The 12410-nt window shown below is 48.9% G+C and overlaps 1 protein-coding gene and 6 non-coding genes across 7 annotated transcripts; 3 read left to right on the top strand and 4 right to left on the bottom strand.

The window, feature by feature from the left end:
* The first annotated feature begins 395 nt into the window (after nucleotides 1-395).
* Nucleotides 396-514, top strand: LOC128983715 (5S ribosomal RNA). Its single transcript, XR_008489896.1, has one exon. It is a non-coding gene; the product is annotated as a 5S ribosomal RNA (ribosomal RNA).
* Nucleotides 515-939: 425 nt separating this feature from the next.
* On the bottom strand, nucleotides 940-1125 carry LOC128983776 (U2 spliceosomal RNA). Its single transcript, XR_008489952.1, has one exon. It is a non-coding gene; the product is annotated as a U2 spliceosomal RNA (small nuclear RNA).
* Nucleotides 1126-1708: 583 nt separating this feature from the next.
* Nucleotides 1709-5503, bottom strand: LOC129000853 (uncharacterized). The gene has a single exon (XM_054427906.1). The coding sequence runs from the start codon at nucleotides 5501-5503 to the stop codon at nucleotides 1709-1711; it is 3795 nt and encodes a 1264-aa protein (XP_054283881.1).
* A 3490-nt stretch (nucleotides 5504-8993) lies between these two features.
* LOC128983763 (U1 spliceosomal RNA) lies at nucleotides 8994-9155 on the bottom strand. The gene has a single exon (XR_008489940.1). It is a non-coding gene; the product is annotated as a U1 spliceosomal RNA (small nuclear RNA).
* Nucleotides 9156-9656: 501 nt separating this feature from the next.
* Nucleotides 9657-9870, top strand: LOC128983781 (small nucleolar RNA U3). The gene has a single exon (XR_008489956.1). It is a non-coding gene; the product is annotated as a small nucleolar RNA U3 (small nucleolar RNA).
* A 147-nt stretch (nucleotides 9871-10017) lies between these two features.
* LOC128983738 (U5 spliceosomal RNA) lies at nucleotides 10018-10138 on the bottom strand. The gene has a single exon (XR_008489916.1). It is a non-coding gene; the product is annotated as a U5 spliceosomal RNA (small nuclear RNA).
* An 834-nt stretch (nucleotides 10139-10972) lies between these two features.
* Nucleotides 10973-11134, top strand: LOC128983746 (U1 spliceosomal RNA). The gene has a single exon (XR_008489924.1). It is a non-coding gene; the product is annotated as a U1 spliceosomal RNA (small nuclear RNA).
* The last annotated feature ends 1276 nt before the right edge of the window (nucleotides 11135-12410 follow it).

Here is a 12410-nt window from a genome sequence, read left to right as displayed (position 1 = left end):
GGGTGTATAGTGAGTAGGTAGAGAAAGTCATTCGTTATTTTATACAAACAACAGCGGTAGTGTACGTAAATAAATGATATTTTTGTTAACAATCGTTGAATAAGAATAACGTAGCGCAATAACCTGTAAACAAAAAAGAAACGGACTAAATTTTTCATAATATTAAATCGTGCAATACGTTATATTATTCAATGTTGATTGTTATTTACTTTTTTAACAGTCGATGAATTTCGTAGCGCAAAACTGACTAGGATCCTACCACGGATCTGGCGAATCCACTAATTTTCGAGTTTTTATCCATTTTGATTTATAAAACTGATAATGTATTGCTGATTGCTCTGTCAGTTAGAATAATGATGGTTCACTCAGGATGGTGACAGGTACTTCCAGCACTCGCCAACGGCCATACCACGTTGAATATACCGGTTCTCGTCCGATCACCGAAGTCAAGCAACGTCGGGCGTGGTTAGTACTTGGATGGGTGACCGCTTGGGAACACCACGTGCTGTTGGCATTTTTTTCATTTTGTACTTTTCACTATATTTAAAATTTCCTCTTGTTTATTTTTTGTTATTTCCAAAGGTCTTCTTTTCACTATATTTTTATTTTCTTATTGCTAATTTTTTGTTATTTCCAATAGTTTTCACCGTTTACTGTGACACACTTGTATTCACATTAGGCATACATTTATTTTTATTTATTTGGAATACTCGGTATGTTGTGTACAGCAAACAATACTGTAGTCTATTAACGAACTAGTGTTGACTTAATAACAACGGTAACATGAACGACCCGTCGTGTCGTCTCGTCAGCGGTCGCTCGAACGTCGATAATAATTTATTCGGTCTACATTTTTACAATGCAGTACTTAGAATCAATTAATTGATGCGTGTCAATATCTCTGTACTACTTATTATTAGTTGAACGTACGATATGGTATTATGGTGGGCCGGTCCCGGCGGTACTGCAATGCCGGGTCAACCCGTGACAGAGGTGGAGCAAGCTCCTAGCACTCCGTCGATTTCCAAAAATCAGTTTAACAAACTGGTCCCTCGATGAGGGACGTATCAGATGTTAAGCTGATAAGAACAGATTGACAACTTTTTATTGAACATTTTTAAATATTACATCAAGCAAACCCTTTACATTTCATGCCAAAAAAGGTGGAATCTTCCATGCAATAAATATCGTCCACATGCTCTTTTGAGCTTCACTTTTATAAAATTTAACATGCATATCAAAAATGTAGATCAAAATTGCAGTCCACCATCAAATCCTATGATTCACATGCTGAGTCACTTCTTAACTAGTCAATCAAACTTAACATTAACCTGAGTACTGGCACCCTAATATTGAAATTTGAACGCAACAACTCCCCCAGGGGAACGGCCCAGGCTTGCTGTACATTGGACGCCACTCCATCTTAAATCTATCATTGAGCTTCAAAAAAATGTTTAACAATTCTGGAAATTAAATTTCCCTAATTAAAACTACTACAAATAAATAACTAACAAAGGTACAGCAAGCCACTTAGAAATTAAATAACAATAATAGAACTTTTAAATTTAACAATGCACAGAAATAAATTATGAACTTTTAACACTTCACTACACTTTTTTTTTCACAAAACACATCACATGTATCACAAAATTAACAATTCTTAACAAAAACAACGGGCCATGCGTTCGATACCACTGATGGGGGTTCCCTACCATTGCCGATGGCCTGTGATATGAGTCACGTAGATGTTTCGTGACCACATGATCACATCAGAGACCATCTGGCGTCTAATGGCCTGGGCACAGCGCGAGGAGATGTTCAACAGTTTTAACACTCGCTCGTTCGCCATGTCCCAGGATCCCAAGGAACCCACGATGAACCCATCCAGGGTGACAGAGTATCCCTTGAGGCGAAGTTCATCAGCTAGCTGACGGTATTTCTCAATTTTGAGTCGTCTCGCGTCAGCTAGCGCCCCGTACCTGTTTTCGAACGGGATAGCCACATCCACCAAGTGGATGCGCTTTTCCCGCTCGTTCGTGACGACCAGGTCGGGCCTCAAGGTACTCTCGACACCGGGAACGGTCAGGTCAACCCTGGTGGTTCCGGTCCTTTCCGGGATTGATTCGGCTAAGCGATGGAGTACTGCATCATGGCGCTTTCTCCAGCCCTCACTGGTCGGCTGGCAGTGGTTCAGCACGTGAGGCAGAGTTTCTGCCTGCTCACCACAGCGCCTGCACCTCCTATCGCCTTCGCCCCAACGCCTGCAACCGTTCAGAGGGACGGTGCCGAGGCGAGCCTTAAAAATAAAGCGCCAATCGGCAAATCGAGTGAACTTGCCGGCCTGGATGAAATGATTTGAATCACGGCATCGGCAAGCCACGTCGAAAACCTTCCCCTGATCAGGCTTCCTAGTTAGTGTCTTCTTCAACTTGAGCCTCATGGCAGTCTTCAGTCTTGAAAATAGATGGCCCCTTGCTTCTTCTGGGACAATGACTGGACCGGAAGTGCCGTCAGGCGAGGGAATTCGAATTTGGAACTCCTCCCTGGCATGGTCAAACTTCCAGTAGACTCCGATTTTCTTTTGGAGCCTACCGGCGGCATTCCTCGCATCAGTCCACAGAGAACCGATGTCACCTCCATCCCTGGCAAAGTCACCGTCCAACCTACCGGACAAGTAGTCGGCAACCTCGTCAAGGGAAACGGGACGCCCAAGGCGTTTCCTGGCGACATGCGAAAGAGTAGCTCTAGCCAGGTCTTTCACCACAGGGTCAGTACACGTGACCATGCGGAAGGCATGGGCCACGGAGGATATGTCAACTAGGTCTGCCAGAGGGAACATTCCGGCCCCTCCCTCTGCCACACCCAGATAGACCACCTCAGCACTGGCTCGCTGTGGAAGGTAGAGCCACTTCTTCACCATTCTCTTCACGTCATTGTCGAGCTTCTTCAGTGGGGTCTTGGCCACCCTGGCTCCTCTCATGATGAAGTCTAGCCGTGGGAGTATGAACATCCTCACGGCTTCCAACTTCTGCCAAGGTGCCAGAAGACTCTCGTCAATCTTCTTCACATCTTCGGCCATTCTGGCAATGTCATGTTCCGGTGTTTGGTCCACTTTGAATCCAGTTGGCACCCCGAGATGACGGTACTCCTCGCCCTCTTTCAGACACACCATAGGAGAACCACCGATCTCGTACTCGGTCGCCAGGACTCGCCTGCGGTTGCGGCAATCCACCTCGAGGCTTGCACACTTCCTGGGGTTAAACCTTAGGCCAGCCCAGGCAGCGACATCCTCCGCCGTCCTCAGGAGCCTGCGCATCTGCTCCTCGCCTGACGCAATCAGTGCCAGATCGTCCGCGTAGGCCACGACAGAGAAGTGGCGTCCACCAAGACGATACCCGTCCGACTCAGCAGCACTATGTACTGCCCTGACCACTGGCTCAATGGCAAGGTTGAAGAGAATAGGGCTGAGCGGATCGCCCTGCTTCACCCCTGCCGCCATTGGTATAGGACCGGTAAAGCCTTGTGACGTGCGGACTCTCGTGGTTGCCCCGTGGTAAAGCTCACTCACCACGTCAATCAATTTCTGGGGCATCCCATGCATCTGAAGCGCATGCAAGAGGTAGCTGTGCGGCACAGACCCAAAGGCATTGGAGAGGTCAAGCCATGCAAGCACGACTCTTTTCCCTCCCCTTCTGGCGTCATCGATGGCTGATCGGACCACGAAGTTGTGCTCATAGCACCCCTCGTGCTCCATAAAACCTTTCTGGGGCCAGGAGATCCTGCCATTCCTGGCCCACTTGCCAATTCTGGAGGCCAAGAGCCCTGTGTACAGCTTCGAAATGCAGGAAGCTAGGGTCAATGGTCTCCAGTTGTCGAGGTCCATGGGGTTGTCTTTTTTGTGGATGAGCACAGTGTTGGAGTTCTTCCACTCTGCCGGAGTCCGGCCCTCTTCAAGGCATCGGCTGAAGATGGCCGCCAACACCACACCACCCGGGTCAGCCCTCTTGAGTGCCCAATAGGGGACCCTATCAGGGCCCGGTGCAGTATTGGAAGCCCGCCCCAGCCTAGCCAACACTTCGTCAGGGGTTATCTCACCCACCAGGTCTTGGTCTCCGTCACATGGCTCGTGAGGAGTCATGGTGTCACGAACAACCTGGGGAGTTGGCCCGACTCGAAAGTCACCCGCCGAGAAAACCCTTCTGAAATGGTCCTCCACCACTGCGTCATCCACGGTACAGAATCGACTGTCACCACCCAGAATCTGATTGACCGCCTTTTTCTTGTTGCGACGGAACAGCTTCTGGATGGCGGCAGCTTCGATTGGATCAAACCCACCCCGGGCTGCCTGGTCCCGACCAGGACCAAGGCCATGCCCACGAGCACGGGCTCCAGGTCGCTGAGCGCCCCGGCCCCGCCCGCGGCCACGACCACGGCCCCGACCAGTCCCATCTGCCACCCGAGGGGGGCCATTTTCCCTTCTCTTGGGAGCTGCCTCGAGAATCCACGCCCCCACGACCCGCTCGAAAGCCTCAAAGGTCACTGCCTCCACCACTTCCCTCAGCCAGTGACCCTGGCGGCCATTCGGCGGCGCGGGAGGGGGCGGACCCCCAAGCTCATCTCTGCCCCCATCAGTGGTATTTACAATGTCTAAATCTAATGCCCCCCCTATCTGAGCCCCCCCATTATTGCTACTGACACTCACAATCGAAGCGTTGCGGCTGCGACGTCTCCGCACCCGCAGACTCTCGTTCAGGACCACGTCCCAGGCGTCGCCGTCCCCACGTGCTGCAGCAGCCGTCAGCCGGGCCAGGGTCGCATCGAGGTCCACCTCGTCCCGCCGCTCGGCCTGGAGCCTAGGCACTGGTGTCGAGGCAGCAGGTCCCACAGCCACAGATGTCTCCAGTACGGCCCTTGAAGCGTCGATGTCAAGCTCCATCTCAGCACGCAGGTCAGCAACCTCCTCCGTGAAGTTCAGCAGGTCCCGGACGTGGTCCCCAACCGCCGCAGCCTCCACCTGGTCGTCCATCTCTTGGTGGTCACCAACAGCAGCAGCCTCCACCTGGTCGCCCATCACTTCGTGATCCTCCACAGCCGCAGCCTCCACCTGGTCGTCAACCTCCCCCTCATGGTGCAGACGTCTGGCTCCACGGTCAGGCGCCGGCGATCCACGTGGCGGAGTTGGCACGTCGGAAGTGTCACTTGCCTCGCTGCTACTGTTCCGCTGCCGTCGTGGTCTTCCTCTTCTTCTAGGCACTGCAGGGGGAGCCACGTGCTGACGAGCATGGTTTTGTGCTGTTCTTAGCATTTGGCTCTGCTCGCCACAGACCCGACACTGGTATTTGGGTTTTTTTCTATGGATGCGCCACAGGTGCTGCTCCAACTTCTTACGGGACTCATATACACCCTGCTTCCTATTATTGGGTACCCCAAAACAGTCCTCACATCTAAGGGGGCCTTCATTCTCGTCCAAAGGGAAGGGCACTAAATAATATACTATGTCCATGTTCGTAATAAATAAATAAATAAATAACGTGCAATAAATACTATAGAATAAATAACGATGAATAAATATCTCTCCAGTCCAACAGTAAAAATGTCAACGAATAAATATATGTAGATTAAATAAATACTGTAGAATAAATAGTCAGATGATAAAATGTAATAAATAAATAACTTTCGTCAATAAATAAAATTTAAAACGTAGTCCAGTTTAGTAGAATAAATTAAAACAGTTTGCAAGAAACATGTTTCGACAAACCAGTCCATTCCTGCAGCCAGGTCACGTGGTCACGACGATCACCTGGCTCCATCGTCGACGTCGGCCCGGGATCTACACTCGCCACTAGGGTCCGACACACATGTCACTTCACTGGTCCCACGTTCGTCACGTCCACGTCAGTAGTGCTCCTCGTGGCGGTCAGCGACGTTGGCACCACGCGCACTCGAGCTCACTCACACGTGTAGCACACGGTGTAGAACGTTCGTGGCACGGCACTGTACACGCGTGACACGCACAACTGTTTTCAAAAAAGACATTGGCTACACTTTGATCTTAGCCAACAGGCCGAGAAGCGATACTTGACCGAGGATTTTCAAAATTCTCGGCCACTTTGCAACCACCCCCGTTGGTGTGAGTTTTTCACGGAATCGCGGGGCCTTCGGACACCGTCGGCGGCAAACCGGAGTAGAAAATACTGAAAAAAGGGCTTCCAACTGCGACAGGACGAGAGAATAACAACAACTGTTTCCGTACTATGTGTACGTGAGTGTGTTGTTGATCGACTTATTTCAACACTCTCGTCTGCGAACGCGTACGAGAACCGACTCGGGCCCCGAACAGTCCGGGTGCTAATGCCAGTTCTGTCCACGCTGTCCACGCCGGTTGTAGCGCTAGCGTCGCGAGACTAGGTCCACGTCAGAGGGTTCGTTCGTCGTCGGTCTCGTCGCTGGCTCCCGCTATCCGGCAGTCGCGTCACCGATAATAACGAGATAGTGTAAAAATCTGTAACACGTCGAATCGCCATTCTTTTTAACGACTGCTATCGTGTCCGTCGTGCACAGGTCGAATATGTTAACGGGAGAATCGCGTTTGTCGCGTCCGCCTCTCGGTCTGAACTATGCACTTTGCGAGAACTACCCAACTCTTCTCCTATTGGTCGAATCAAACAAAACAGGCCACGCCCACTTTTCTACCACGTAAAACGACATATTGTGTTTAATACCGTCAGTTTACCGATCGGGCTATATAATTCTATCTCGATCAAAGGAAATTGCCGCCGCCCAGAAATTCACTCTCTCTTAGTGTGTTGTTTCATTTTTTTTTTATTCTAGAAATTCATTTCTTTGTTATTATCATTTTTATTTTCATTTTCATTTTCATTTTCGTTTTCATTTTTATTTCATTCCATTTACTTTTTTACTACAATTTTACTGAAAATCATGATACACGGTGTCTCGTCGAACGTCGTCGTCCCCCTCCTCCTCGTCACACACGTGCAGTGCTAGTTCACGCCGTGTGGAGCGCTAGTAGCGCAGCGCGAGGTCCACGTCGCGTCGCCACGACGAGGCTGCAGCCCGGCTCAGGCTCACCTCGTTCCCGGCCGGCGGCGCAGTTTAGTAACAGTGGTGACACGCGCAATCGGTACTCTTGCCGACTGGTGTTCCAATAAGATGAACACACTTCCGGGATCTACACTCGCCACTAGGGTCCGACACACATGTCACTTCACTGGTCCCACGTTTGTCACGTCCACGTCAGTAGTGCTCCTCGTGGCGGTCAGCGACGTTGGCACCACGCGCACTCGAGCTCACTCACACGTGTAGCACACGGTGTAGAACGTTCGTGGCACGGCACTGAACACGCGTGACACGCACAACTGTATTCAAAAAAGACATTGGCTACACTTTGATCTTAGCCAACAGGCCTACACTTTGATCTTAGCCAACAGGCCGAGAAGCGAAGATCGGGCTACACTTTGATCTTAGCCAACAGGCCGAGAAGCGATACTTGACCGAGGATTTTCAAAATTCTCCGCCACTTTGCAACCACGTAATAAATAAATAACTTTCGTCAATAAATAAAATTTAAAACGTTGTCCAGTTTAGTAGAATAAATTAAAACAGTTTGCAAGAAACATGTTTCGACAAACCAGTCCATTCCTGCAGCCAGGTCACGTGGTCACGACGATCACCTGGCTCCATCGTCGACGTCGGCCCGGGATCTACACTCGCCACTAGGGTCCGACACACATGTCACTTCACTGGTCCCACGTTTGTCACGTCCACGTCAGTAGTTCTCCTCGTGGCGGTCAGCGACGTTGGCACCACGCGCACTCGAGCTCACTCACACGTCTAGCACACGGTGTAGAACGTTCGTGGCACGGCACTGAACACGCGTGACACGCACAACTGTATTCAAAAAAGACATTGCCTACACTTTGATCTTAGCCAACAGGCCTACACTTTGATCTTAGCCAACAGGCCGAGAAGCGAAGATCGGGCTACACTTTGATCTTAGCCAACAGGCCGAGAAGCGATACTTGACCGAGGATTTTCAAAATTCTCCGCCACTTTGCAACCACGTAATAAATAAATAACTTTCGTCAAATAAATAAAATTTAAAACGTAGTCCAGTTTAGTAGAATAAATTAAAACAGTTTGCAAGAAACATGTTTCGACAAACCAGACCATTCCTGCAGCCAGGTCACGTGGTCACGACGATCACCTGGCTCCATCGTCGACGTCGGCCCGGGATCTACACTCGCCACTAGGGTCCGACACACATGTCACTTCACTGGTCCCACGTTTGTCACGTCCACGTCAGTAGTGCTCCTCGTGGCGGTCAGCGACGTTGGCACCACGCGTACTCGAGCTCACTCACACGTGTAGCACACGGTGTAGAACGTTCGTGGCACGGCACTGAACACGCGTGACACGCACAACTGTATTCAAAAAAGACATTGCCTACACTTTGATCTTAGCCAACAGGCCTACACTTTGATCTTAGCCAACAGGCCGAGATGGTGATCGGTGATCGGACGAGAACCGGTATATTCAACGTGGTATGGCCGTTGGCGAGTGCTGGAAGTACCTGTCACCATCCTGAGTGAACCATCATTATTCTAACTGACAGAGCAATCAGCAATACATTATCAGTTTTATAAATCAAAATGGATAAAAACTCGAAAATTAGTGGATTCGCCAGATCCGTGGTAGGATCCTAGTCAGTTTTGCGCTACGAAATTCATCGACTGTTAAAAAAGTAAATAACAATCAACATTGAATAATATAACGTATTGCACGATTTAATATTATGAAAAATTTAGTCCGTTTCTTTTTTGTTTACAGGTTATTGCGCTACGTTATTCTTATTCAACGATTGTTAACAAAAATATAATTTATTTACGTACACTACCGCTGTTGTTTGTATAAAATAACGAATGACTTTCTCTACCTACTCACTATACACCCCATTGGAGTTGAATGTGTATTATTAGGGACAGCGCGAACGCAGTCCCCGCTACCAAAAATTACGCGCCCGAGATACCCACATTTGGGGCATTCGCAGGAGTCAGCCCGACCGTAGTGCAATGGAAGGGCCTCATCCTGGTGGAACCGCCTTCTTGATCACGGTAACTCCTACGCCAGGTAAGTATGAGTGCGAGAGCGACGAAATGGGCACCCGGCTCTGGCGTGTAGCGGGTATCAGTGCGAGAACCGATCCACACTACAGCTGTAACGGTGTCGGTAATTGTAAATTTATGTCGCCAAAATCGTGTCGTCGTCTTGAAAACGGTTAACGGTAAACGAATCTCGAGGTTTCAAAAAGAAAAACCTCTGGGCAACGTGTAAACACCGAGCGAAACCGTCCACGTCGTCCAGACCAACAGTGGCTGGCTCGGACACGTCGTCGGTCACTGGCTGCGCCGGCGCGGAGACGAGGTGAAACCACGCTATAGAAACCGATCGGCAAACGGTCGCGTGCTGTTTGCGACTTATTTCGCTTAGACTGTGACTGAGCTCCTTGCAGAACAGCGTCTTTACTGAGGTCCGAGTCCGGCGCGAGATTGTCTGTCGATAGTGTTTATATATTGATTCTCACAGGGTTGTGTACGATCGAATTCGGCTGGACCGTCGGTCGTGACCGACGTCGTGTCAAGATCATACTTCACAGGATCATTTCTGTAGTAAGATCTTCATTTATACACTCCATTACGGAAGTGGATACCAGCCACGATGAAGAGTTACGGTCCATCTCTCTGAGCGTGAGGCAGACGAGGTCCCGGGCCCTAGCGGCACGGGAGCACGTCATCGATGATCGTTCAGCCTTTACCTTAGGGTACTGGTCGAGAGGTGGACGTTCAGAGTGGTAAAAAAAAAAAAATAAATGAAATAAACAACTTATAATATCAATCTTCAATTGAATTGAATACAAGCGTGTCATAGGTTTTTACACGACAGTATATTCGTGCTCAGTGAGGTGATAATCAATCAACATTGTACTCGAGTGAGTGGCCCAATCCCATAAGGATCGGGCGCTAATTAAAAATTTATTTATAGACTCATCGTGTGTTCCCCTCCACGGAAATCTTTAGTAAAAGGCGAAAGATTTATTCGTTTTGAAGGGAAACTAGAGTGGAGCGCGTGACGAAACCCGAGCGACCCACTAGTACTGGACTCAGTTAGAGCCGGCGAGAGCCAACTGACACGAATGTCCACACGTAAAACACGATGTTACGAAATATACAACAATCTAGACAAACGGGACCCGTCACAGTGGACGTATCTTATTGGAACACCAGTCGGCAAGAGTGCCGATTGCGCGTGTCACCACTGTTACTAAACTGCGCCGCCGGCCGGGAACGAGGTGAGCCTGAGCCGGGCTGCAGCCTCGTCGTGGCGACGCGACGTGGACCTCGCGCTGCGCTACTAGCGCTCCACACGGCGTGAACTAGCACTGCACGTGTGTGACGAGGAGGAGGGGGACGACGACGTTCGACGAGACACCGTGTATCATGATTTTCAGTAAAATTGTAGTAAAAAAGTAAATGGAATGAAATAAAAATGAAAACGAAAATGAAAATGAAAATGAAAATAAAAATGATAATAACAAAGAAATGAATTTCTAGAATAAAAAAAAATGAAACAACACACTAAGAGAGAGTGAATTTCTGGGCGGCGGCAATTTCCTTTGATCGAGATAGAATTATATAGCCCGATCGGTAAACTGAGCCAGCCACTGTTGGTCTGGACGACGTGGACGGTTTCGCTCGGTGTTTACACGTTGCCCAGAGGTTTTTCTTTTTGAAACCTCGAGATTCGTTTACCGTTAACCGTTTTCAAGACGACGACACGATTTTGGCGACATAAATTTACAATTACCGACACCGTTACAGCTGTAGTGTGGATCGGTTCTCGCACTGATACCCGCTACACGCCAGAGCCGGGTGCCCATTTCGTCGCTCTCGCACTCATACTTACCTGGCGTAGGGGTTACCGTGATCAAGAAGGCGGTTCCCCCAGGATGAGGCCCTTCCATTGCACTACGGTCGGGCTGACTCCTGCGAATGCCCCAAATGTGGGTATCTCGGGCGCGTAATTTTTGGTAGCGGGGACTGCGTTCGCGCTGTCCCTAATAATACACATTCAACTCCAATGGGGTGTATAGTGAGTAGGTAGAGAAAGTCATTCGTTATTTTATACAAACAACAGCGGTAGTGTACGTAAATAAATGATATTTTTGTTAACAATCGTTGAATAAGAATAACGTAGCGCAATAACCTGTAAACAAAAAAGAAACGGACTAAATTTTTCATAATATTAAATCGTGCAATACGTTATATTATTCAATGTTGATTGTTATTTACTTTTTTAACAGTCGATGAATTTCGTAGCGCAAAACTGACTAGGATCCTACCACGGATCTGGCGAATCCACTAATTTTCGAGTTTTTATCCATTTTGATTTATAAAACTGATAATGTATTGCTGATTGCTCTGTCAGTTAGAATAATGATGGTTCACTCAGGATGGTGACAGGTACTTCCAGCACTCGCCAACGGCCATACCACGTTGAATATACCGGTTCTCGTCCGATCACCGAACCACCATCTCGGCCTGTTGGCTAAGATCAAAGTGTAGGCCTGTTGGCTAAGATCAAAGTGTAGGCAATGTCTTTTTTGAATACAGTTGTGCGTGTCACGCGTGTTCAGTGCCGTGCCACGAACGTTCTACACCGTGTGCTAGACGTGTGAGTGAGCTCGAGTACGCGTGGTGCCAACGTCGCTGACCGCCACGAGGAGCACTACTGACGTGGACGTGACAAACGTGGGACCAGTGAAGTGACATGTGTGTCGGACCCTAGTGGCGAGTGTAGATCCCGGGCCGACGTCGACGATGGAGCCAGGTGATCGTCGTGACCACGTGACCTGGCTGCAGGAATGGACTGGTTTGTCGAAACATGTATCTTGCAAACTGTTTTAATTTATTCTACTAAACTGGACAACGTTTTAAATTTTATTTATCGACGAAAGTTATTTATTTATTACGTGGTTGCAAAGTGGCGGAGAATTTTGAAAATCCTCGGTCAAGTATCGCTTCTCGGCCTGTTGGCTAAGATCAAAGTGTAGCCCGATCTTCGCTTCTCGGCCATTTGGCTAAGATCAAAGTGTAGGCCTGTTGGCTAAGATCAAAGTGTAGCCAATGTCTTTTTTGAATACAGTTGTGCGTGTCACGCGTGTTCAGTGCCGTGCCACGAACGTTCTACACCGTGTGCTACACGTGTGAGTAAGCTCGAGTGCGCGTGGTGCCAACGTCGCTGACCGCCACGAGGAGCACTACTGACGTGGACGTGACAAACGTGGGACCAGTGAAGTGACATGTGTGTCGGACCCTAGTGGCGAGTGTAGATCC

The sequence above is a fragment of the Macrosteles quadrilineatus genome, unplaced genomic scaffold (genome assembly GCF_028750875.1).
Source record: "Macrosteles quadrilineatus isolate MER2022 unplaced genomic scaffold, UCM_ALF_1.0 Scaffold_1__1_contigs__length_201487025, whole genome shotgun sequence".
In the NCBI taxonomy this organism is placed as follows: Eukaryota; Metazoa; Arthropoda; class Insecta; order Hemiptera; family Cicadellidae; genus Macrosteles; species Macrosteles quadrilineatus.
This window is presented reverse-complemented; position numbering and strand designations above follow the sequence as displayed.